This window comes from Phocoena sinus, chromosome 14 (assembly GCF_008692025.1).
Source record: "Phocoena sinus isolate mPhoSin1 chromosome 14, mPhoSin1.pri, whole genome shotgun sequence".
Classification (NCBI taxonomy): Eukaryota; Metazoa; Chordata; class Mammalia; order Artiodactyla; family Phocoenidae; genus Phocoena; species Phocoena sinus.
Window position 1 is genome coordinate 67,180,825 of NC_045776.1, and position 25,886 is coordinate 67,206,710.

At 50.2% G+C, this 25,886-nt stretch overlaps 2 protein-coding genes across 2 annotated transcripts in view; both read left to right on the plus strand.

Moving 5' to 3' along the window:
• Positions 1 to 9,546: 9,546 nt before the first annotated feature.
• On the plus strand, positions 9,547 to 25,787 carry NIPSNAP1 (nipsnap homolog 1). The gene is made up of 10 exons (XM_032602677.1): positions 9,547 to 9,679; positions 17,434 to 17,561; positions 17,761 to 17,806; positions 18,058 to 18,152; positions 21,290 to 21,360; positions 21,506 to 21,646; positions 21,950 to 21,981; positions 22,333 to 22,427; positions 23,731 to 23,814; positions 25,456 to 25,787. Exons 1-10 carry the CDS (start codon positions 9,582 to 9,584, stop codon positions 25,518 to 25,520), a joined length of 855 nt encoding a protein of 284 aa, XP_032458568.1. The 5' UTR covers positions 9,547 to 9,581; the 3' UTR covers positions 25,521 to 25,787.
• Positions 25,742 to 25,886, plus strand: part of THOC5 (THO complex 5) — a 33,477-nt gene continuing 33,332 nt past the window's right edge. The window contains exon 1 of the mRNA XM_032602674.1: positions 25,742 to 25,879. The gene's annotated coding sequence lies outside the window, so the exon portion shown is untranslated. The remainder of the gene's footprint in view (positions 25,880 to 25,886) is intronic.

Below are 25,886 nucleotides of genomic sequence, written 5' to 3' on the forward strand. Positions count from 1 at the left end.
GGCTGGTCATATTAGGTTGAATCCTATGAAATTGCTCTTTTTGTAGATTTTTTTTTTTTTAATGAAAGTATTTTGGGGGAATTCCCTGGCGGTCCAGTGGTTAGGACTCCGCACTTTTACGGCGGAGGGCCCGGGTTCAATACCTGGTCGGGGAATTAAGATCCCGCAACCCACTGCCTGGACCAAAAAACAAAAGCATTTTTCATTTTATACTGTGTGATTTCCAATTTATTTCGGATCATATACGTGTACTGTTTATTTTTTTAATGTCATCAAGGGTTATATGGATGTGTGTGTGCGCGTGTGTGCGTGTGTGCGTGTGTGTGTGAGGTGGGGAAGAATAACTTTGTGTATTAAAAAAAAAAATCCCATTTTTGAATAACTCTTAATGGTTGAATACCTGAATGGTTGATCAAGAAGCATTCCACGAATAACTATCATTAGCATCACCCCAACCCTACAGGTGAAATAGAAGCTCAGCATGACAGAGCTACTTGCTGGCTATCACCCAACTAGTGAGGGGCAAAGCTGGAACTAAAATCCAGGCCTATCTCACCCAGAGGCTGTTGGTATTACCTCTACTCTGCTCTGCTTCCCTAGTGGTGGCTTCTAAATTGCTCCTCCCTGTTCTGGCCCCAAGACCATGAAATACAGTTTTGGAACACTCAGCAGACACTGTTTATGTAACTATACTAATAGCATAAATTAGCTCTTTTCCATGGGCCCTGGTGGTGCCCGTGAAGCACCAGCCAGGCCCCAGGAATCATTTGCTGGCACACTCAGCAAGGCTGCCAGGCTGCCGTGGGGGAACTTTATGTCTTGCCTACTGCTAGCAAATTCTCCCCACCAAACTGGTTGTTTAGGGCACTATGATTAGCGTGGGAGTGTCTATTTTCATTGCTTCAGTTCTTCCCTGCAGGTGGGAAAACCAGGCTGGATTCTCCTATGGGCTCCCCACAGGGACAACAAATCAGGGCTTTAACCCAGGGCCAAGACTGCTGACAGAAAATAAGTGACTCTGAGAACCCACTGAGGAGTAGCAAGAGGAGGTGGATCAGCAGGGGCTAAAAATGACACTGATGGCCAGTAATAGCTCATTTTTATAGAGGGCTTGCTAGGTGCTAGGCACTGGGCTAATTGGCCAAACATGCTGTTAACCTTCCTGGGGGACATCCAGGTAGATGTATGGGTCTGGACCTCAGAAAGGAGGCCAGGGCCAGGAATCAAAATAGACATGATGGAATATTATGCTGGCATTAAAACTGCTGTTCACACAGAATAAATAGAGATGGTAATAGTACATACCAGATAAGGTTTTGAGAAAGAAAAATTCAGGTAGGGCTTACTAAGAAAGACCTGGCACACAGACACCAGTTACTGAATATTTGTTGCATGAATAAGTGAAGGACATGAGGAAATACTTACAGTCTCAACTATGGGAACAATGTTAATAGCTGCCATATATTAAGTGCTTACCATATATTCTGCAAAGTGCCTGGCATGCTTCTTCTGATCTTTATCAAAACCCTATTTGGTAGGTATATATTCCTTGTTTATACATGGGGAAACTGGATAAGGCTGAAATGAAGTAATTTACCCAAAATCATAATTGGTAGAGTTGCAATTTGCATATAGGACTGTTTTAATCCAGATCTCACCTGATATATTTTGTTTCTTCATTCTTCCAGAAGATCAGAGTTTCTCCAAGTGACATCCTTTCCCTCCAGGGGGGCATTTGGCAATGTCTGGAGATTTTTTTTTTTTTTTTGGTTGTCACAACCAGGGTGTGCCCTTCTCCCCTCTATGGGAAGATGAAGGATGTGCGACCTGGTACCTAAGACTTCTGAGGCCATAGCCTTTTTTATTTATTTATTTATTTTTTAAGGCCACACCAGCAACTTGCTGGATCTTAGTTCCCGACCAGGAACTGAACCCAGGCCTCAGTAGTGAAGGAGTCCTAACCACTGGACTGCAAGGGAATTCCCCTGAGGCCATAGCTAGGATGCTCCAAGGCGCTATCATGAAGCACTGAGCCTGGATGAAAGTAGTTGCAGATAACAGCTCCTACCTGAATAACAGTGAGTAAGAACCTACAAGGCCTGGGACTTCCCTGGTGGTCCAGTGGTTAAGAATCCACCTTCCAAAGCAGGGAACATGGGTTAAATCCCTGGTCGGGGAACTAAGATCCCACATGCTGCAGAACAACTAAGCCCAGGTGCTGCAACTAGAGAGCCCATGCGCTCTGGAGCCCGCGTGCCACAACTAAGACTTGACGCAGCCATAAATAAATAAATAAATACTTTAAAAAAAAAAAAAAAAGAACCTACAAGGCCTTAGGAAATCACTGGTGCTCACCCTCTTCCCTTCAGGCCCAGGACTGAAGATTATTGAATTTGCCCAGACTGTCACCTGCAGTGTTGGAAGCAGGCAGATCTCAGTAGGAATTTCTACTTTTCTGTGACCTTGGGCATAACTTAGCTTCTCTGAGCCTCAGTTACCTCATCTGTAAAAATGGGCATAATAATACATGATATGACATGTTTAAGAGTCACTCTTAAATAGGAATTAATATTTATTGAGCACTCTAAGGTGCTGTATAACCTAAAAAAGTTTTTTTTTTTTAAAACCATTTCTGGACCTCCATTTCATCATCACTTAAAATGGGGAGAATAGGAAATGGGATTGCAAATACCAAAGCCTAAAAGCACATATAGATAGAACTTTAACTGGTGCTCATTTTCATATGCATGCATTTGCATTTAATTCTCATGATTAAGTAGATTATTATACCCATTTGACAGTTAAGAAAACAGAGACACCCAAAGCTAAGTTACTGGCCAAAGACCACACAGCCTAATAGAGATACAGCCTGGATTCCAAACCCAGGTCTCTAACCTGGACCCATGGCCTTCCAAGGACAGCATGCTGCAGGTTGCAAGGGGCCTTGTCTACAGCAGGCACTGAAAAATGACTCTTTTCTGGCCTAAAATTCATGCTCATGCCTAATTCGAAATTTTCTGCTATTTCTTTTTCTTTCTTTTCTTTTTTTGAAGATGTTGGAGGTAGGAGTTTATTAATTAATTTATTTATTTTGGCTGTGTTGGGTCTTCATTTCTGTACAAGGGCTTTCTCTAGTTGTGGCAAGCAGGGCGCACTTCATCGCGGTGCGCGGGCCTCTCACTATCGCGGCCTCTCTTGTTGCGGAACACAGGCTCCAGACGCGCAGGCTCAGTAGTTGTGGCTCACGGGCCTAGTTGCTCCGCGGCATGTGGGATCCTCCCAGACCAGGGCTCGAACCCGTGTCCCCTGCATCAGCAGGCAGATTCTCAACCACTGCACCACCAGGGAAGCCCAATTTTCTGCTATTTCTGTGCTCCTTACTGTGGTAGATAATTTTGAGTCTCAAGCTGACATTCTGTATTAGTTGCCAAGGCTGCTGTAGCAAAATCACACAAACTGGGTGGCCCAGAACAACAGAAATGTATTGTCTCACAGCTCTGGAGGCTAGAAGTCTGAGATCAAGGTGTCAGCAGGGCCCTGCTCCTTCTGTAACCTGTAGGGGAGGATCTTTTCCTTGACTCTTGTAGCTTCTGGAATCTCCAGATGTTCTCTGGCTTGTGGCTGCATCGCTCCAGTTTTCCCATGGTGTTCTCCCTGTGTCTCTTCACATCCTCTTCCCTCTGTGCATGGCTGTCTATGTGTCTGTTTCCCCTTTTTATAAGGACAACAGTCAGGCTGGGCTAGAGCCCACCCTAATGACTTCATTATAACTTGATTACCTCTGTAAAGACCCTATTTCCAAATAATGTCACAATCTGAGGTGCTGGGCTTAGGACTTCAATATCATTTTTAGGGGACATATATGAGAAAAACACTCCTGTGTTTCTCCTTTACTCTCATACCCACAATACTTCTAACACCAAATGCATGGGTTTTCCACACTAAGCAAGTCTCTGGGACACCAGCTGCATGTCGTATAATTTAATCCAATTCTGACACTAACTAGAGTTAGTACAGACCCCACAGGTTAAGGGCTCAGTCCCACGAGACTGCCCCCCACCCTCGCCCCTGGCTTCAGACGCCAATCAGAATTCCAGGTTGTAATCTAAACTTCTGGAGGACTGGTTATAAATCAGGGATCCTGTGACCTCCTCCTTAGGTTTGATAATTTGCTAGAATGGCTTGTAGAGCTCAAGGAAACACTTAGGTTAACCGGTTTTTTATTTAATAAAGGGTACAGATGAACAGCCAGATGAAGAGACACATAGGATGAGGTTTGCAGTGGTCCAGGGAGCAGGAACTTCTGTTCCCGTGGAATTGGGGTGCACCACCTTCCAAGCACATGCATGTGTTCACCAACCTGGAAACTCTCTGAACCCCATACTTTTGGGATTTTTATGGAGGCTTCCTCATGTAGGCATGATCCATCATCAACTCAACCTCTAGCCTTTCTTCCCTTCCAGGAGGATGGGGGCTGGTGCTGAAAGCTCCAGGCTTCTAATGATGGTTTAATCTTTCTAGTAACCAGCCCCCGGTCCAGGAGCCCATCAAACATTGCCTCATTAGAGCAAAAGATGCTCCCATCACCCCGGAAATTCCAAGGGATTTAGGAGCTCTGTGTTAGGAACCAGGATCAAAGACCAAATAATTTGAATACACAGGGCTCCTGGTGCTTTTATCACTTAGGAAATTACAAGAGTTTTAGGAGCTCAGGTGCCAGGAACTGGGGTCAGAGACCACATAAAGATTTTATTATTTCACAGGACACAGCTCAACCTACAACATTCCCCGTCGAGCAGTGGGCTCCAGGAGCCATATTTCTACCAGGATTTCTGGGTAGGTCCAGGGAAGTCCCATTTTTTTCAGGAAGGATGCCTTCTGTAAACTTCACATGATTCCAAACGTTGCATACCAAGACCCATGTTTCCCCACAGGAATGAATGTGAAGGAGGCGATGAAACGCGCTCGCACAGCTCGTAAATCTATAACCATCTTACCATATTTTTGCTTTTGATGCTGCTTCGTGTCTTTGCTGCGTTATCTCTATCCGCTGGCACTCTCCCAAATTTTCTGCACCGCCTGTCACAGAGGTGGTTCAATCTTCTTCATGGTGTTCTATCACGTCCAATAGCCGCTCCAAAGTACTGATTTGGGGGCGCGGTTTTCAGCATTGACCTCTCTACTTCGTGAACGATGTTGTTGAATGACGTTGTTATAGCTTTTTAAAGTTGTTTATAATGACAGTGAGTGGCAAAATAACAGCTCAGTAGTCACAAAGAGGCAGTTGCTGGAGTCCAAAGCATGCTGTGATTTGCTCCATAGTGACACAGAATGTGGTCGTTTTCCGGCTGTAGTGGCGCCGCCTTGTGGCATCAGCGTAAACACAATTTATAATTTGTTCCAACCCAACAGCTTTGAAATTGTTCAGTATTTAACCGGTTAAAATGTTCTCTTTCTCTGGCATTTGTATGATTTCCAGTTTACACATGGGGTGGCACTTTGATCATGTTTTTATGTGGCACTGTGTCAAAGTCACAAAATTCATATATGTATATGATGCATACTACAGAAAAGCTGGAACTTGGCAGTGTGGCTCATGCCCCAGCCGAAACATAAAAGCTTTCTTGTCTTTCCTGTCACTCCTGTTCGGGGTCTCATAGGAACTGGAGGATGCAATTCTCAGAGAGCAGTTGGGCCCGAGCATAAGAGCCCATCAATAAGGAGCAGGTGACACTGCCACAGCTGGGTAATTTGTCTCTTTGCTCTTCTGCAGCCCATTCGGTGATGATCTATTTGTCCCAGGGAATAGATGATGGCAGGTTTGTCCATATTTTACACTTATGAACCTGCCTGCTCCTCTTCGCCTGGCTCTGCCCATCTGTCTTTGTCCCTGCTCCTCTCATTTCACTTCACAGATTGGGCAGTAGGTCTTGGCAATGAGTTATGAAGGTAGATTCCATGAGGGCATCTCTGGGAAACAAGGGAGGGAGAAGAAGAAATGGGTCAGCTCCCTGCAGAGAGGGGAGGATGAACAGGTTCAGGAGAAAGAGATGTCACAGACTCAGTAGTGAGCAGGAAGGGACCTCAGAGAGGAAGCGGAAGGGGAGATCCTAGAACAGAAGACAATGATGCTGGGGAGGCCTGCTTGTAGAAGATGGCTTGAAGAGCTGAGTCCAATCCCAATAATTAAGTTGGGCCTAGTGCAGAACATAATTGTGGTAGCTAGCCTCCAGGAGTCTTGTGTGTAGATATTCACACCCTTGTAATGTCCCCTCCCACACTGAGCAGGGCTGACAGGTGTAACCAATGGGATATTCAGAAATGACAGAGTGTGATTTCCAAGGCCAATTCATAAAAGTCCTTGGGGGACTTCCCTGGCGGTCCAGTGGTTACGACTCCACGCTTCCACTGCAGGGGGCACGGGTTTGATCCTTGTTCAGTGGAACTAAGATCCCACATGCTGCATGGCCTGGCCGAATTTAAAAAAAAAAAAAAGTCCTTGAAGGTTCCACCTTACTCTCTCTTGGATCACTCGCGCTCAGGGAAGCCACCTGCCGTGGGGTGAAGACACCCAAGCAGCATCTGGAGAAGCACACGTGGCAACAAACTGAGGCACCTGGCCAACAACCAGTACTGACTTGCCAGGTTAGTGAGCGGCCCACCTTGGAAGCAGATCCCACAGCCTCCGTCAGGCCTTCAGATGACCACAGCCCAAGACAATATCTTGACTGCAAAATTGTGGGAGACCCTGAGCCAGAAACAGCCCAGCTAATCACTCATTCCTGAATTCCTGACCCATTTGGAACCGTGTGAGATCATAAATGTTTATTGTTTCAAGCTGCTAAATTTGGGGGTAATTTATTCTGCAGTAATTGGAAATGGTCTAATTATATAACTCCTTATTTGCAGAATTGTCATCCAACATCCATCTGGTTACTGCCCAGAATGTACGGTCCATGGGGCAGGGACCTATTCATACCAGGTGCCCAGTTAACGAGCACTGCATGTCACTGAGTGCCATAAAGACAGCCCCCCTGCCCTGCCACTTCAAGCAGGGTAAATGGGGTTAGTTAAGCAAGGAAAAGATTCTGGGGTGGAGTGGATGTGTGTCCCGGGGAGAGGGAAAGGGCCACAGTTAGGATAACCATACATCCCAGTTTGCCCAGGATAGAGGGGTTTCCTGGGATAGGGGACATCTAGTGCCCAAACTGGGAAAGTCTGGGGTAAACTGGAATGAGCTGATCACCCTAGCTGGGGTGGGTGGGGGTGGAGATCTCGAAGCTGAATTTCCAGTGAGCCAGCCGCACTGGTTCACATGGCCTGGGTATGGAGACTCATCTCCCATCTCTCCTGGTCAGGGGTGAGACCATGCTCCCGGAGGACCTAGTTTGAGCCTCCTAGCCCCCTTGAATAGGGGGAGATGGGAAGACCATCTTAGAAATGCCTAGACCAGTGTGAGGAGGCTGCAGGTCAGCCCTCCCTTGTTTTCTCCAGCAGAGGTGGCCAGAAACATCAAGAATTTGGTGAGGACTCTCACGCTAGACCAGGAGGGCCAGCCCTTCCCTGTCCTGGCTTGGAAGCCAGGGGTCCTGGCTTCCTGTGGCTCGATTGCCAAATGCCCTCCACCACATGGCCAATAAGTTGCTGTGCAGCCTCTGTTGGCACAATCCAGTGACAGGTCACCAAGGCTGCCCACTCCATTGTTAGGAAAGTATTCCTTGTACTGAGAGAGATGCCTTCACATCATCTCCACCCTCTGATGACATTCGATGGTGCTGAACAATCCAAACCTATTCCTTCCTGGGGGCCATTTCGCGTACTGTGCACATATTGCCTCCTCTGCCTGAGGCTCTCCTTGCCCTGCTCCCTTCTGGCTGACTCTCCCTGCTTAGCCTTTAAAGCTTAGGTCTAAAATCAGGCCACCTGTGAGGCCCGATCAAGATGGTCACACCCACCTCTACACGCCTGCCACACCTGGTTCCTCCACAGCATGACACCAGTGACACGTTACTTGCTACACCTCCATCTACCCATCAGGGCTTTTCCTGAGTGGCTGTGTCTGGGAACCCTCCAATCATGCTGACTTCCAGAATGAGGAGCTCACTCCTTTTGTCCCACTGATAAACCCAAGGAGCAACTGGGCCCAGCTGTGTCTTCTTTGTTAACACAGAGAGCAGGCCCCAGGCTCATGGCCCTCTGCCTTAGCTACAAGGTACCGGCGATACTGTTATCTGTTGCAGTAGCTGTTGCAAATACTTTTGCACTTATTTTGATGGTTCTGCCTGTGTATAACAGTTGATTTCGGTTTTTTATTTATCATGATGATATACAGTATCCTTTTAAAATAAATCATGCAACGAATACATGTTCATTGTAGCAACTTTAGAAAACACAAGAAAAAAAATCATAGTTCAAGCCTCACTTCCTTACAGAAGTTATCATTGACCCTCAAAGTCTATATAGGACCTCGAATTTTCTCTTTCCCGCTCCCCATTATAAGTCCTCATAGCTCCACATACTTCTTCATAGCCTCTATCACAGTTGGCAAAAAATATTTTTGTGTATATTTTTCACTTATTCAGTAAATATTTAGTATGTCAGGCAGGAGAGGGGAGGGGAGGGGTAGGCCTAAGGCCTCTGCCCAGGAGGTTAGTACCAGTTTGATTTTTGTCTCCCTGGCCAGGCCTTAAGTTCCAAGAGGGCTGGGGGATTGTTGTTCTGGCCGCCTTTGGTGTCTCAGAGTTAACCACGTGGCCTAGCCACGTGGACTCAATATTTGCTGAAGGAATCACAAAATCAAAGCCTGTCCTCACTCCTCCACCCCAGGCACACCACGCTGACCGTCAGCGTCAGCCTCAGCGGGTGGACATTCTTTTACACATACAGTCTCTCTGGAAGTTATTAGGCTCCTGGGCCCCCCTGTGGGGTCTGCAGGCCCTCTGTGACCTGGGCGATTGTGGGCCGAGAGGAGACTAGTTTGGAAGTTAGGCACAAGACCTGGGCAGAGCAGGAGAAGGGCATGGGGCCCCAGGAGGCCCAGGCAGCGATAGTAGGGGCGGATGGAAAGGGAAAAGGAGATGATAGAGAGAAAGTGTCCCTGCAACCCAGAGCCTTGTCCATCTGTCTTAAATCGTTAGGGGGTTTTCCTTTCATAATGTGATAAACGCTACCTGTGCCGCCCCCACCCCACCCCACCCCCGCCCAGGAACGCACAGGCGCACGTAACTGTATATGATTTCAGGGGGCTTACTCGCCCTCTGCCGCTCATCCTTGAGTGCCCCGTTAAGAACCCCTCGTATTATTGTTCAATGCTCCCATTTTACCGGGGTGGACACCGAGGCCCAGAGTGGGCAAAGGGTTTGCTCCAGGTCACAGAGCAAGTCTGTAGCAGGGTTGCAGAGGCTCAGAGGACAAGAATCCGGACTTCTGCCCAGCATCTAAGTTGCTGAATGCACAGGGACTACACCCACCTGTCTGGGTGGAGAGGGGGCGGGCTACCAGGTGGGGCGGGGCTTACTCACGTTCCGCCTCCGCCGCCTGGTTCGGGGGCGGGGCCTTCCTCCAATCAGCAGCGCTCCAACATGGCTCCGCGTCTGTGCAGCATCTCTGCGGCGGCTCGGCGGCTGCTGGGGCGCCCGGGGCCCGGGGGCCGGGACGTTGCGGCTGTGGCTGCAGCGCGGTATGAGCCGGGCCGGGCCAGGCGGGGGCGGCGCGCGTGGGGGGTGCACGCGTGGGGGCCAGGGTCTGGGCTTGGGGGATGGGCAGAGACTCGGGCTTGTAATCTAGTGGTTAGAAGCCGAGCCATGGGGAGGAGGTCTGGTCAAAGAACGGGGGAGGTGGGAAAGGTATGCGCAGGGTCTTTGTCCTATTGGGTGCCTGGCTCTGGGCTAAGAATGAAGGGTAGGGTGAATGAGAGGGGCGGGTCCTGGGCCCTGGGGAGTGGGAGCTGTCAGAGGGCAGGAGGAGCGGCCCCTTCCCAGGCCTTTGTGGTGATTGTGAGATAGTCCCCCTGGGGGCTTCTAGGAGAGGCAGCACCTCCTTCCGGAAGTTCTGGGGGTAAGAGATATGGGGAGCAATGGGAGATCCCTAAAGGCCGTGGCTTCACAGATCCTTTGCTCTCCAACCCTGAACAGTAGAAATGGGGCAAAGGAAGCCTAAGAAAGGATGGGAGTTGCCCAAGGTCACTCCCCCTGCCATCCTGTGGCGACACTGGGTCTGGACCCAGGCCTCCTGACACCCCTGTGCTCTTTGCACCACAACTGGTGGCCTCCTGGGAGAGGGAGGCTGGCTGGGCCATGGGCTGGGCCTGGGCTTTTGTTTGGTCCCTGCTCTGGGCTGAGGCAGGGCTGGGCCTCCCTGACTCCGTCTCTAGTACCCTGTACTTCCCCCATCTCTGCTCTTACTACCCTGTACACACTTGCCTGTCCCTGCCACTAGAGCATCACCTCATATTTCTGTTTCCCCAGCCCCTGGCACAGGGCTCACAACAGTGTATGCTCAAGAACATTGGCCAAAGAAGTGAGGACACCTGTCCCCCCACCTGTGGAAAGGAGGGGTCTGTGTTGCCCAGCCGCGCAGGCATGAAGCTGCAGAGTACTGTTAGGCTTTGCTGTGAGATGATCTAGAGTGCTGTGCAGTGGGGGTCAGGGGAGGCTGGGAAAGAGGAGCCAGGCATGTGCCCCCAACCTGACTGCCCAGTAATTGGGGAGAAAGCTGATAACATGGAGAGAGCCTAGAGTTTGCCCGGCACCAGCACATCTAACTCAGCCTTTTTCAGTGGGGTGACCTTGCATGAGTCATCTGGCCTCTTGAAGTCTCAGATTCCTAATCTGTAAAATGGGGGTGATAAAGTAGGATGTATTTCATAGAGTTGTTGAGGATTAACAAGGCCATGTGTGCGACGTACCCAGCCCCTGACGAATTTGCTGCAAATGTTGCCCCTCGCCCAAACCTGTGTCTCAAGCAATTTCTTCATGAGCCCCGAAGATGTCAGGGCTGAAGGGGCTTTGGGGAGATCACCTCCTGTGAGCCCCTTGTTTTCCAGATAAGGAAATGGAAGCTGGGGGCAGGACCACACTGCCCCAGGGCTACAAATTTGGTTGGTGGTAAAGCCATTTGTGTGGCAAATAGCCAGAGGCCACAAAAGGAGCGTGGGACATTAAGGCAGCCTGCTGCTCCTCACTTAATCCACTCCTTAACCTTGGATGGGGCACTGAACCTCTGGGTTCCTTGGTTTCCTTCTCTGTAAAGTGGGGATGGAGATCCCTGCCTGGTGTTTTTCGTAGGATTGCTGTGCAGGTACTTGGATTAATACTTATCAAGTCCCTAAAGGACTGCTTCAAAGTTACTTACTCCCTGGTCCCACCTTGGATACCTGGGAATCCTGCCGACCCTCCATCTGCCCCGTATCTCTCTGGAGTCACTAGAGGGGCCCTCTGGCCTCTGAGCTTTGGGGGCCACTGGGGTATAGACACAGTGTGGGCTTTGAAATCGGATAGACCTGGATTGGAATCCTCTTGGCCATTGATTAATTGTTCTCGAATAAGGCCTGGTACATCTCTGAGCCTCATTTTTCTCTATTTTGTTTTTGAGCCTCATTTTTCTCAAGAACATATTGTGAGGATCAGTTCTCAGCACATAGAAAGTGCTCAGTACACAGCAGTTGCTACCGCTGCATCAGTAATGCTCTCGTTAACAGAACTTTAGTTCTTCCGGTTTGTCTTCTAAAGACACACTTCAGGAACGATAAGCAGAAATGTGGCCCCTTTTTAAAAAAAATTTATTATTTTTGGCTGCATTGGGTCTTTGTTGCTACGCATGGGCTTTCTCTAGTTGTGGCGAGCGGGGGCTGCTCTTCGTTGCAGTGCACGGACTTCTCATTGCCATGGCTTCTCTTGTTGTGGAGCGAAGGCTCTAGGCGCGCGGGCTTCGGTAGTTGCAGCATGTGGGCTCAGTAGTTGCGGCGCACAGGCTCTAGGGCACATGGGCTTCAGTAGTTGTGGCACGCGGGCTCAGTAGTTGTGGTACACAGACTTAGTTGCTCCGCATGTGGAATCTTCCCGGACCAGGGCTCAAACCCGTGTCCCCTGCACTGGAAGGCGGATTCGTTTTTTTTTTTTTAATTAATTAATTTATTTATTTATTTTTGGCTGTGTTGGGTCTTCGTTGCTGCATGTGGGCCCTCTCTAGTTGCGGCAAGCAGGGGCTACTCTTCATTGTGGTGCATGGGCTTCTTATTGCCGTGACTTCTCTTGTTGTGGAGCACGAGCTCTAGGCGCGTGGACCTCAGTAGTTGTGGCACGTGAGCTCAGTAGTTGTGGCTCGCAGGCTTAGTAGTTGTGGCGCACAGGCTTAATTGCTCTGCAGCATGTGGGATCTTCCTAGACCAGGGATCAAACCAGTGTCCCCTGCATTGGTAGGCAGATTCTTAACCAGTTCGCCACCAGGAAAGTCCTGTGGCCCCTTTTAGCCAACTCAAAACAGAAGAGTGTTTCAGGAATGTGCACAGAGCCAAACTTCCTAGCATATCAATCTAGAACATTCCAGAGCATTTTCATGTGGTGAGGCACCAGATCGTTGATCCCTATTGAGAGTGCAAATGTGTCTCAAAAGTTCTCATCTGGGACAGATATTTACTGAGCAACTCCCATGCTAAAAGCATTGTGCTGCTACCTTGAGGGGTGGAGAACGTCAGCTCTGGGATTCCGGTGTGGCTGGGGAGACGAGACATATTCACATGAAAATGATGGAGGGGCTGAGGGCGAAATAGGAGAGGTTTTTTTTTGGTTTTTTTTTGGCCGAGCCCCACATGTGGGATTTTAGTTCCCCTGACCAGGGATCTAACCTGTGCCCCCTGCAGTGGAAGCACAGAGTCTTTTTTTTTTTTTTTTAATTGGAGTATAATTGCTTTACAATATTGTGTTAGTTTCTACTGTACAATGAAGTGAATCAGCTATATGTATACATATATCCCCTCCCTCTTGGACCTCCCTCCCTGCCCCCCCCTCCAGCCCCCCAGCCATCCCACCCATCTAGGTCATCACAGAGCACCCAGCTGAGCTCCCTGAAGCACAGAGTCTTAACCACTGGACCTCCAGGGAAGTCCCAGGAGAGATGTGTTTATGGAAAGGGTTGAACTGGTTTTTCTAGTCCTAAGGGGCATTCTTCTTTTTCTTTTTTAAATTTATTTAATTTATTTTATTTTTTGGCTGCATTGGGTCTTCATTGCTGCGCGCCGGCTTTCTCTAGTCGCGGCGAGCGGGGGCTGCTCTTCATTGCGGTGCGCGGGCTTATTGCAGTGGCGTCTCTTTGTTGCAGAGCTTGGGCTCTAGGCGCGCAGACTTCAGTAGTTGTGGCATGAGGGCTCAGTAGTTGTGGCTTGCGGGCTCTAGAGCACAGGCTTAGTAGTTGTGGCGCACGGGCTTAGTTGCTCCGCAGCATGTGGAATCTTCCTGGACCAGGGCTCGGACCCGTGTCCTCTGCATTGGCAGGCGGGTTCTTAATACTGCACCACCAGGGAAGCCCCACCCTTGGGGCTTAATATATTTTTTTTTTTTTTTTTTTTTTTTTTTTTTTTTTTTTTTTTGCGGTACGCGGGCCCCTCACTGTCGTGGCCTCTCCCGTTGCGGAGCACAGGCTCCGGACGTGCAGGCTCAGCGGCCATGGCTCACAGGCTCAACTGCTCCATGGCATGTGGGACCTTCCCAGACCGGGGCACGAACCCGCGTCCCCTGCATCGGCAGGCAGACTCTCAACCACTGCGCCACCAGGGAAGCCCTTAATATATTCTTAATATAGTTTAGATACCAGACTCTTCGGTGTTTCTGGGATGATTTACTGAGATTACATGAAGAAAAGAAGGAAAGAAAGAAAGTTGGGACTGCCTTAGAGCAGTGATTTGTGGGCCCGATTGTGCATCAGAATCCCTTGGCAGGCTTGTTAAAACCCAGATTGCTAGGCCCACCCCCAGAGTTTCTGTCGCAGTAGGTCTGGGATGGGGCCTGAAAACTTCTAACATGTTCTCAGGTGTTGCTAACAATAGGGAATCTTGGCTCTGTGGTCACCAAATTTAAGAGGGAATTGGGGACTTCCCCGGCAGTCCAGTGGTTAAGACTCTGCACTTCCACTGCTGGGGGCATGGGTTCAGTCCCCGGTCAGTCAGGGAGCTAAGATCCCACATGCTGCGTGGGGCGGCCAAAAAAATAAATAAATAAAAATTAAAAATAAAAAAAAATGGGGAACTGACTCTGGAAAGCTTGGCAAAATAGATTAGAGCTAGAATCCCAAGTGGAGACATCCAGCCTTGTTTTATGGGCAGTAGGGATCCATAGAAGATTTTCAAGTGGACGAATAGCATCACAACCATGGTGCATTACAAAATTGATGGGCAGGTTAGGAAAAAAGGGAAAGAATGGGAGGCAGGAGCTCAGTTAGGAAGTTAGGTAGGAAGAGTGATATTAGCTGCACTGCCGTGTCTGCCCCATGTCTCTACAAGGCAATCCTATTGCTCTTATTTTATGGATGAGGTAAATGAGGCTCAGAGAGATGACGCTGGGCTGGGATTAGTCCTGGATTTGTCCAGAACCTGTGTTCTTAAGCACTAATTCTGCTGGTGGTGGTGGGGATGGAAAGGGCCCCTGAGTCCTGAGTCCACACTCTGAGCCAAGGTCCACACTTTCTCTCCTTTCTTACCTCTCAGATTTCATCATTTTCATGCACCCGTGTCCCCCCACACGCCTGCACTCATTCCCCAAACGTGGTCTGAGCACGTGCCGCATCCCCAACACTTTTCCAGGCACTGGGGATACAGCAGGGATACACGAGACAGACAAGATCCCTATCCTCCTGGGGCTCTGCTTCTAGTGGGAGACAATAAACAAGGCACATAATAAACAAAAAATTCTATAACGTGTTAGAAGGAGCTACAGAAAAATAGAGAGCAGGGTGAGAAGAGTTGGGGAGTTCAGGGACAGGAGAATGTTGTGATTTCATTGAGAGAGTGAAATTTGAACTCTTGAAAATGTGAACCCTCGGATGCTAGCTTCAAGTTCAGACCCTGCCCTGGGATATTCTTGGGACTTGTAGAAAAGATCTTTAGAGATAGGCTGCTCTACCCTGCTCTTTTTGCACATGGGGAAACGGAGACCCAGAGGCAGGAAAGATTAGACAGTGGTGGGAGGAGATGGGAGCCCATCAGAGCTCCTGGACCCCCTCACTCCCTAGCCCCCGGGGTCCCAGGCTCTCTCTTCAGGGCTCGCCACTTGGCTGTTTATCTTGGTCAGTGCTGATGTTAATAAATTACTCAAAGCCCAGTCCTTGGAGCAAAGGTCTTGGTTGACAAATAGTAGGAGTGGCTGCCCTCCCTGTCACCACCCCTTCCAGCGGAAGCAGCCTCTCTACATTCAGACCAAAGGTCAGGTCCCTCTGCCGTGGCTTTGTTAAAAACACCTGGTTCTTCACAGTATCTACCTGATGCTAGTTCCCCAGGTTGGTGCCAGATCTGAGGTGGGGCTGACTATAGAGGAAAGAGATCTGGGTTCTTTCCTGAGCTCTCTGTCCCTGATTTGCTATGTGACCTGGGGACAAGTTTCTTAACCCTCCCACCTCCGACCTTCTATTTTCTCATCTTGAAAATGGGGGCATTAATAATATCAACATTATGATATCCTTACATAGATTCAGCGGGATCATGTTAAGCTGATCACAGGTCCCTGGCACAGAGGATATCCTCAGCCAGCGTTAGCCATAGTGAGGCTCCCTTATTCTGGTCCCAGATTTTTCACAGACTACATCAACCATCTGATGATAACTGTCTGTTTTTTGTTAATGAAGCAAAAACACACAAAATGATAGAAAGCCTATGAATTTGGAAATACTTTAAACAGTTTTTCTTACCTTTACAAAAAATTATAATGAATAACGAAAAGTTTAACCATCTTCCTCTTCCCTCTCCCAGGTAAGCAGTGTTAACAGTTTGGGACTGGGAGTTCCTGGGCAGTTCAGTGGTTGGGACTTGGCACTTTCACCGCTGTGGCCAGGTTTCAGTCCCTGGTCAGGGAACTAGGATCCCGCAGGCTGCTTGGCGTGGCCAAAAACCAACCAACCAACCAACCAACGAAAAGCAGTCTGGGACAGATTGTTACTTATCTTTCTCTATGCTTATACAAATATTTCACCACTTTAAGATGCTTTTTAAATTTTATCAGTCCCAGTACTTGCTCCATATTTTGGAAAAAAGCAATACTTTGATTTACAAGACGTTTATCCTAGCCACAGAAAAGGCTTGCAAAAGGAGAGGACTTGCTGATGGGGCCCCCACTGCCAGGCTCCTTGGCTAGAAATCATCCAGCAGGAGGCTAGTGTTTCAGGCCTGGCTACAAACTGCACCACTGCTGTTAAGTAAGATGATTTACCACATTTGGCAGCCTAAAAGTAATCCCCACCCCTGCTGGGACCATGTGTGGGGAGTGCAGTTATGATCTGGCAGGACCTGGTGGTTGGTCCCCCTGCTCTGAACAAGGCACCTCATTCATTCATTCATTCTCACAGCAACATAGCAATGTGCACAGGGCAGATATTTGTCAGTTAAGTGTTGGCTGGATGAGTGAATGAATCTTGCCTTGTGATGCCTTTGACCCCCTCTACCTGCCTTTATCTGCCAAATCAGCCCTGGAGATTTGGAGACTGGCCAGATCACCTCCTCTGGAGGGCCAACCCAGACTTCCAGAGGCCAAGTTCAGGCTCACACATCTGGGCTCTCCCAGAGACCTCTGGCTGTAACTGTGTTCCAAGGTCCACTTCTCCCAGCAGACTCTGACCTCCTCAAGGACAAAATGTGCTTGTCTTGGGCTCTCCATTTGTGGGGCTGGGATTGGGCACAGGCCAGGTGTAGTGTGAGCACCAGGGAGGACGGTGAGTGCAGCCCTCTTGTCAGAGGGGACAGAAATTGCAAAGAAAGCACAGAGTGAAAGAGCCTGGTGGGTTCAGGGAGAAGCATAGCTGGAGAGTGGGATACACAGGTTGGGAATGGACAGGATGGGAGGCTGCCAAGGTAGGTTGGGCTGTCATGGGCTTTGGACATCAGGCAAGATGGGTGCGGGGTTGATCCTCTTGGCAAGGGATGCAGTTGTGTGGTCCAAGTGGAGGACCTCTTGGAAAGGGGTGAATTGGAGGCAGGGAGGCTGGAGAGAGAGGCGGGAGGTGGGGCTGCCTCTCCTGGCCTCCTGAGTCTCTGCAGAGCTTCAAGAAGTGAACTGGGGAGCCAGGATCTCTGTAGAAAGGACCACCTGTGCTCAGCCGGCTCCAATGATATGACATCTTCTGGAGCTGCCATGGGATTCCATGGCTTCATTCCCAGAAATGTGTGTCACTAGCATTGGGGAGCAAGGCATCTGAGCAGACGTAAGCAGGTCCCCCCTGAACTCTGTCCCGCAGCTTCTATTCCAAGGACAATGAAGGCAGCTGGTTCCGTTCTCTGTTCGTACACAAGGTGGATCCCCGGAAGGACGCCCACTCCACCCTGCTGTCCAAGAAGGAGACCAGCAACCTCTACAAGATCCAGTGTGAGTGGCTGCTGAGTTGGCCAGCCCGCCCTCCCAGGGCCTCTGGGGGCCTGCAAGGCTCTGGCTGGGACTTGAGAGGGTCTGGGACATCCCGAGCTGTCCTGGAAGCCCACACCCTGTGGGGCTACCCCCAGCACAGCTCCCCACAGACACCTCGCTCCCCCTTGCTTCACCTCCTGCTCTCTATCCTCTGTTGCAGTTCACAATGTGAAGCCTGAGTATCTGGATGCCTACAACAGCCTGACGTGAGCTGACCCTAACCCCTAACCCTCATGTCCCAGTCCCTGCTTGGGTGGGGACCTCTATCCAAGCCCTGTTCTCCGTGCAGAAATCCAGGGGGGTGTAGATTTCAGAGCCACACGTCCTCTCGTGCAGCTTCTGCATCTTAGAGATGGGGAGACTGAGGCCCAACTCTGCGGGCCTGAGTTGGAAGCCTCATCTCAAGGGCTCTGGTGGCTGGTGTGAGCCCTCCCCCTTCTCTGTGCCCCTCCCACAGGGAGGCTGTGCTGCCCAAGCTGCACCTGGATGAGGATTACCCCTGCTCACTCGTGGGCAACTGGAACACATGGTACGGGGAGCAGGACCAGGCAGGTGAGCTGTCCACCCCGCAGCGCCACTGCTGCCCAGCCCAGGTGGCTGCCCTCCACTCCCTCTGCAGTGGCACCCAGAGGGGTCTTTCTAAGTGTAGCCCTCGTCAGCTCACTCTCCTGCCCAAACATCTGTGGCGGCTCCCTCTGCCCTTGGGGTGCCCCACGAGGCTCTTGAGCCCTTCCCTGCCCAGCGTCAAGCCTTGTCTCGCCACGTCCTCCTGCTCGCTGCACCATCCCACCCAGGACTCCTTTCTGTTCTTCAGATGGATAGTTTCTCCCTCTAGTTCCATGCTCTTGTTCATGCTGTTTCGTCAGCCTGAAGCATTCTTTCTCCTTTGCCTCCTCTACTTGGCTCACTGCTCTGCTCAACTTTTATTTTGGTGTAGACATCACCTCCTCCTGGAAGCCTCCCCTGATTCCCTCCACCCCAGCTGGGTGAGGCACCTCTCCTGGCTCCCCAGCCCCCAGGACTTGCCTCTTCACAGCCCTGATCATGTGCCTTGTTCTGTCTGTCTCCCCGTGGAGGTGGTGAGTTCCGGGAGGGCGAGGGCCCTGCCTTTCTTCACCACTGAACCCCCGGTATGCCGTACATATTTGTGGAATAAAAGGGACTCTTGTCTGAGCTGGTTCCTTACAGCTTCCTAGCGGTACCCCAAGCATGCCCCATCCCACCCCAACATGCCCACCTCAGTTGGCACCAGCTTTGAGGACCCACACATGAATTTGGTTCACTCACAGCATCCCAGCCACTTACAGGGGCCTTGGCATTTAGATCTTCACTGTCCAGGAAAGTAACCACTAACCACATGTAGCTACTTAAATTTAAATTGGGTAAAGTTAAATAAAATGAAAAATTCAGTTCCTCAGTCACACTAGCCACATTTCAAGTGCCCATTGATAGAAGTATGTGGCTCGTGGCTACTGTCTTGGATGGCACAGTTGTAGAACTTTTCCATCATAGTAGGAAGTCCTTTTGGACAGTGCTGATTAGACTGCATACAGCACAGGGAGCTCCTCTGGTGCAGCCTTGATAGAGGGTCCTCTATGCTTCCCTTGAACACTCACAGCTATGGGGAGCTCACTACCACACAAGCCAACTTATCTCATCCTTCAACTACCCTGATAATTGTATGTGTTCTTTTTGTTTGTTTTTTAAATCTGTGATCTGCAGTTAGGTAGATTCTCATAATCATTTATTCTGTTTCAGTAACAATCACTGACACATTAATAGTGGGGTAGGAGAAAAGCTGTCTTCCATTCCAGCCCCTACAGTTTCCCCATTTTAGGTACAACCTAATCAGTTGCAGCAGTACTTCTTGGATTCTTCTAAGTATCTGCTAATTGAGAAATGAACTTTGAGGAATGAGAGCATGAATTTTAAAGCATGTCCTATATTTTGTGTATCTCGAGGGGTTGTCCCCTTTGTAGAATCATCTGGGGAGCAGATCCACTGAGCCACCCCCTGGGAGTAGGGCTCAGGAATCTACATTTTAATGAATTTGTAGATTCGGGGTTTTTGTAAAAAACCTCCAATCCATCATCTAGATGGACCACTATCATTGTTAGAAAATTCTTTCTTCTCATGGGCCTTGGATGCCCTCCTTGTAACTTTTACCTCTTGGCCCCTAGAATTAGGCTAATGCCTCTTCCACAGGTCAGCATTCCTGGTCTTAATCGACTGCCATCCATACAGTACTTTTGCTGTTTCCCTTGGGAAAGAGGCCTTTAAACCATAGGGTCAGACCATTTTGCAAGTGGGAAAATCAAGGCAGAGATGGAGTCGAAAGGCAGGTGAGCGACCAGCTGGGGATAAGTAACAAGAGTCTGAAATGCCAAGCCACTGGCCAGCCAAATGCTCTCAGCCTTAGCCTGCCCGATTGACCTTTTAGGGACCTTGCTCCCTTGGCCCCAGCCATGCTCCCAAGCATGACAAGACTGTTCTTTCTCTTGCACACAGGCTAGGTTTCTTTATTACTGGAAGGTGTATCAGGGTTTTCCTGGGGCTGCTGTAAAAAGTACCAACTACTGGTGGGCTTAAAACAACAGAAATCTATTCTCTCAAGTTCTGGAGCCCAGAAGTCTGAAATCAAGGTGTCGGTAGGGGCTCCCTCCAAAGGCTCTAGGGGAGAATCTTTTCTTGCCTTTTCCAGCTTCTAGTGGTGGCCGGAAATCCCTGGCACTCCTTGGCTCACAGATGCATTGCTCCAATCTCTGCCTCCTTAGTCACATGGTGTTCTCCCTGGGTGTCTGTCTTCACGTGGCGTTGCCCTCTGTGTCCAAGTCTCCCTCTTCTTATAAGGACATCAGTCATTGAAGTTAGGGCCAACCCAATATGACCTCACCTTAGCTTGACTACCACTAGAAAGACCCTATTTCAAATAAGGTCACATTCTGAGGTTCTGGGTTGGCATGAATTTGGGGGTGGGGGTGGAGGACACTCTTTAACCCAGTACAGAGACTGTGATAAAATATGCAAATGGTACAAAGAGTTTGCAATGAAAAGTAAGCCTCCCTCCTGCCTGTGAACCCCAGGCCTCAGTTCTTTGCCCCAAGGGCATCTCCTGTCACAATCTCGATGGCTCTCCATCAAGAGGTGGTACATAGACCAGCATCTCTGGATATGTTCTTCCCCCTCTAAACACACGTGGTACCATACCTCACATGCTGTTCTGTTCCTTAGTTTTTTTCCTTTAATTCAGTGTTTTGGAGTCATCCATCTCTGCCCATCAGACCTACCCCTTCCTTTGGCCCAGCCTGTCCCTCACAGGCTTGGTGGTCTGCTTTATGCATGTGCAGCTCCTAGGGTACAAGTTCATGTCTGATCCTCTTGTTGCTACTTAAAGAAGTTTGGGTGGGAGCGTTATTCTCATTTTCAAGATGAGGACATTGAGTCCTAGAGGGGTCAAAGGCCACCTGGCAAAGCTGCACCTCAAACCTAGGTCTCCGGGTCTTGTGTCTGGCTTTTCCCCATGCCTAGAGCTGCCCCCACCAAGGCAGAGGGAACTCAGAGAGTCCTGGTGCTATAGGGAACCAGACTGGAGCCTCCCCTTTTACATACACACCTAACCAGCCTCGGGGTAAGCAGGGCAGGGTCCCCGCAGCCCCCTGACCTGTACCGTCCTCCCTGCCTCCCAACAGTGCACCTGTGGCGATTCTCAGGTGGCTACCCAGCCCTCATGGACTGCATGAACAAGCTCAAAAACAACAAGGTATGTTGGCATACACTCAGCGAACCTCTCCAGATGCTGGTTCTGGCTCAGCCCTGTGCTGGGGGCTGCCTCTGTCACCCTGTGGGACACACCGATGGGGCCGGGGCACTTCCTGGCTGCCGTGCCCAAACCACCATGCCCGCAGGAGTACCTAGAGTTCCGAAAGGAGCGGAGCCAGATGCTGCTGTCCAGGAGGAACCAGCTGCTCCTCGAGTTCAGCTTCTGGAACGAGCCACAGCCTAGAGACGGCCCCAACATCTACGAGCTGAGGACGTACAAGCTCAAGGTGCCTCCCCCGCCAGCTCCCCGCCTGTCTCCCACCCTTCCTGCAGCAGCGCTGCTTTCCTGGTACCCTGAGGTGGGTGGGCCTGGTGCCCCAGCACCTAGATTGGGGCTTCTGGCTCCAGAACAGAGGTGTGTGTGCATGTGTGCACACGTGCACACCCAGGCGTGAGTCAGGGCCCCATGAATAAGGTGAAGCGGCCCCAGGAGCTGCAGAGACATGACAGTTTCCCATCCCCACCCAACAGTGATGCTTGAAATACCAGAAGGGGGCTCATTCGCCTCCTCTGCTCTGGTTCTCTTTCAGCCAGGAACCATGATCGAATGGGGGAACAACTGGTGAGTGGTGGTTCTGGGGAGTTGGGGGTACCCTGCCCACCTGCCCCATCAAGGCCCCTGGTGGACCACCTTTCCCAGGGCCCTGTAGCAGGGAACCCATCATCCTCCATGCCATCTCCAGGAGATGGTGATGATCCAACCAGGGGGGTGAGGATTCTCTAGACCACTGTGGTAGAACACCCAGCCAGCGGCTGCACCTCCGTCACCCTGGTCCCTGATCATTTCTGAGAGCCAAGGGCCCTACCTCAGGTTCCTCCCTTGATGTGTAACTGAGAAACCAGCCTGGGAACACCCCGGAGGGCCCTTTGCACCGGCCCTGGCCTCTGCCCCACACTTTTCTGCCATCCCCAGGGCTCGGGCCATCAAATACCGGCAGGAGAACCAGGAGGCAGTGGGCGGCTTCTTCTCGCAGATAGGAGAGCTATACGTTGTGCACCATCTCTGGGGTAGGCTGGGGACCCTCCAGGACCCTCTGTGGCCCCCTTTCTCCACTCTCAGTCCATGTCAACAATGCGAATACATTAGGGCCCTTGTGGAGCTTACATTCCAGCAGAGGGAGATACCACCTCAGACATAAGGTAACAAAAAAGATAATTTCAGATTATTACAAATCATAAAGAGAGAGGGAGAAATAATGAAGAAAAACATGGGAAGTTTCATTGGCTTAGATAGACTAGAACACCTCTCTAAGGAGGTGAAATGTAAGCTCAGCTAAAGGATGAGGAGTCAGCAGTGAATTGCCAGGGAAGGGTATTCCAAGTAGAGGGAACAACATGTGCAAAGGCCCTGCGGCGGGGAAAGGCCTTCAGGGTTTTGAGGAGTGCAAAGGAGGCCTGTGTGAAGGGAGTGGGGAAGAGAATGGGAAGATGTGGATCGACCAGGTTAGACTAGGTCTTGCAGGCCATGGGGATGAGATGAGTTGGGATTTATTTTTTTTCTTTTTCTCTTTTTTTTTGGCTGCACCGCGAGGCTTGAGGGATCTTAGTTCCCCAACCAGAGATCGAACCTGATCCCCCTGCACTGGAAGTGTAGAGTCCTAACCACTGGACCATCAGGGAATTCCTGGGATTTATTCTAACTTCAGCGGGCGACTGCTGCAGCGTTTCAAGCAGCATGAAATGACCTGATTTGTGTTCTAATGGTTCCTCTGGCTGCCGTGTGCTTTGTTGGGAGCACTTTGTAGGGGAGCAAGAGAGGATGTGGGGCATCAGGAGATGGTTATAGTAGCTCAGGGGGGAGAGGATGGTGGCCTGGCCTAAGGTGCTGACAGTGAGGATGCTGAGAAGTCCACAGATTCTTTGGTCTGGAGGTGGAACCAATCGGACTGGTGGATGAATTGTCTGTCTGGGTTGAGGGAGGGAGAGAGGACCCCAGGACACCAAGACTCCTGTTTGAGCAGCTCTGTATTGCTTACTGAGACCCTTGGAGGAGCAGGTTGGAGAGTCAGGAGTGTACTTTTGGTCCTTAGAAGTGTTACCTTTGAGACACTGACACATCTGAGTGGAAATGTCAAGTGGACACTGGATAGTCGAGTCTAGAGCTCAAGGGAGAGTTCTGGGCTGGAAATACACAAGAAATGTACTGATTGGATGAGATTGTCAAAGCAGACAGTATTTGCTAACAGTTGGAGGCATCTGGGGAGGAAGAGACAGCAGGGCAGGGTTTGGGGCACTGGAAGGAGGGCCTTGTGCTGGGTACAGGCTCAGATCCTCTGTGCCTCAGGAATGAGCCTATGCCTTCCCCCCACAGCCTATAAAGACCTGCAGTCTCGGGAGGAGACCAGAAATGCTGCCTGGAGGAAGAGGGGCTGGGACGAAAATGTCTACTACACAGGTGAGCACCTCCTCTGAGGTCATCTGCCAAGAGCCCTATCTGAGGATGGAATCCCCTCTGCAAGTAGATCTGACCTCGTTTGATTACCTCTCGTGATGGAGAACTCACTTTCAGGACAATGAGTTAGTAGGTTCCTGTCCTGGTGGCATGCTCCCCGGGATGCAGGCTGTCCTGGGTGAGTGCCCTAAGGGGCAATAACACAGCCAGGTGGTCCCTGCCTCAGAGAAGTGTTGTAGTTGAGCACACAGTGTGACCTTGGGCCTGGTTCTTCACCTCACTGATGCTGTTTTCAATCTGTAAGGTGGCAATGGTGAGAAAGCCTCCCTCAGAGGGCTGGAGAAGCTAATTTATGAAAAGTGCTTGGCCTAGACTCTGGCGCAGAGGAAGCGCACAGTCAATTTTTTCGAGCAAGTTTTTTGCCTACAGCATTTGCCACTTTGCAGGGACCCCTGGGAACCACCTGGAGTCAGTAGGTGCTGGGTGAGCACTCACTGTGTACCAGGGACTGGGGTGGGCGGGAGTTGGGAGGCAGAGAATGCCCTGCCCTTAAGGAACTTACAGCTGAGCTTCCACACTTACGAGCTGGTGTGTGGGAGAATGCACCTCCTGAAGGAGTTAGCGGGAGCCTCGCTCTTCCAAGTGTGGTCCCAAATGACAGTGTCAGCATCCCCTGGAAGTTTGTTAGAAATGCCCAATCTCAACCCCCTACCTCCCCGCACTGAATCAAGATCTGCACTTGAACGAGAACTGTAGGTAATTTGTAAGCATGGTAAAGTTTAACTGCACTGAGCAGGAGGAAAGAGCCTGACCTTCTGGTGACCTTGGGGTGACCCACTCTGAGCTGCAGTGTCCCCACCTGTAAAATGAGTCAGTTGAACTAAATCAGTGTTTTTCAAACTTTAGCCCCTTGAGGACACCCTCACAGCTTTTGTCCTGCCAATTTTCTTCTGCTACAATTATTTTCTTGATCTCATCCTTTAAATCCCCCTGCTTTGTTCTTCACCTAGCTTTGTCCTAAGCAATAATATCTGTGAAATCACTTTTAAGCTATGCTGGTTGTTTTTTCACATACATAGGAAGTAAATACATAATTATGAAAAAAATTTTTAATAAATTTATTTATTCATTCATTTATTTATTTATGGCTGTGTTGGGTCTTTGTTGCTGCGTGCAGGCTTTCTCTAGTTGCGGCGAGCGCGGGCTACTCTTTGTTGCGGTGCGCGGGCTTCTTATTGCGGTGGCTTCTCTTGTTGTGGAGGACAGGCTCTAGGCATGTGGGCTTCAGTAGTTGCAGCACACAGGCTCAGTAGTTGTGGCGCACGGGCTGAGTTGCTCCACGGCATGTGGGATCTTCCCGGACCAGGGCTCGAACCCGTGTCCCCTGCACTGGCAGGCGGATTCTTAACTACTGCACCACCAGGGAAGTCCCAATTATGAAAAATTTTAAAATCTGCCTTTCATCACAGCCTAAGTCCCCTCATATCCCCCAGTTTGGGAGATGTGGCGCTCTCCATGGGCCATTCCAAGAGAGCAGTGGGGTTTCCCTGTCTCAGCATCCCAGGCCTCCTCCTCCTTCAGGGGCTAGTTTTGGGCGGTTGGCTCACCTCAGCCCCCTCGTGACCTCTGCCTCTCTCTCTGCAGTCCCCCTGGTTCGACACATGGAGTCTCGGATCATGATCCCTTTGAAGATCTCACCTCTCCAGTGATGCTGCCGCTGCCTCCACCTCCTCCCAGCTCTCCCTCAGGGTAGCCATGAACAGAGGAGATCCCAGCCCTGATGTCTTGGTTTTCTCTCAGACTCTGTGGACTCTGGAAGTAGTGCTCAGCTCAGAGAAGGGGGAGCTGAAGGATGATGGGGTTCTGAGGACTCGCAGCCCTGTCCAGACCCTTCCCACCTTCCCCGCACACCTGTTCCCCTTGCTGGAAGCAGTTGTTAATTTCTCTGAATGAAGAACAGCAACCTTTTGTGTCTTTTCACATTTTCCCCTAAGATTCCTCTTCTCAAGGCCACCAGTCCATAATCATCACCATGGAAATCCTCAGCTTTGCTTAAGTTGTACAAAAGGTAGTGT

What these genes read in the sequence shown, in the direction of transcription:
- NIPSNAP1 (XM_032602677.1), top strand. Translation starts at nt 9,582, where the DNA reads ATGGCTCCGCGTCTGTGCAGCATCTCTGCGGCGGCTCGGCGGCTGCTG. An exon ending in ACAAGCTCAAAAACAACAAG is followed by an intron (nt 21,361 to 21,505) that starts GTATGTTGGCAT and finishes CCATGCCCGCAG; the next exon opens with GAGTACCTAGAGTTCCGAAA. An exon ending in CGTTGTGCACCATCTCTGGG is followed by an intron (nt 22,428 to 23,730) that starts GTAGGCTGGGGA and finishes TTCCCCCCACAG; the next exon opens with CCTATAAAGACCTGCAGTCT.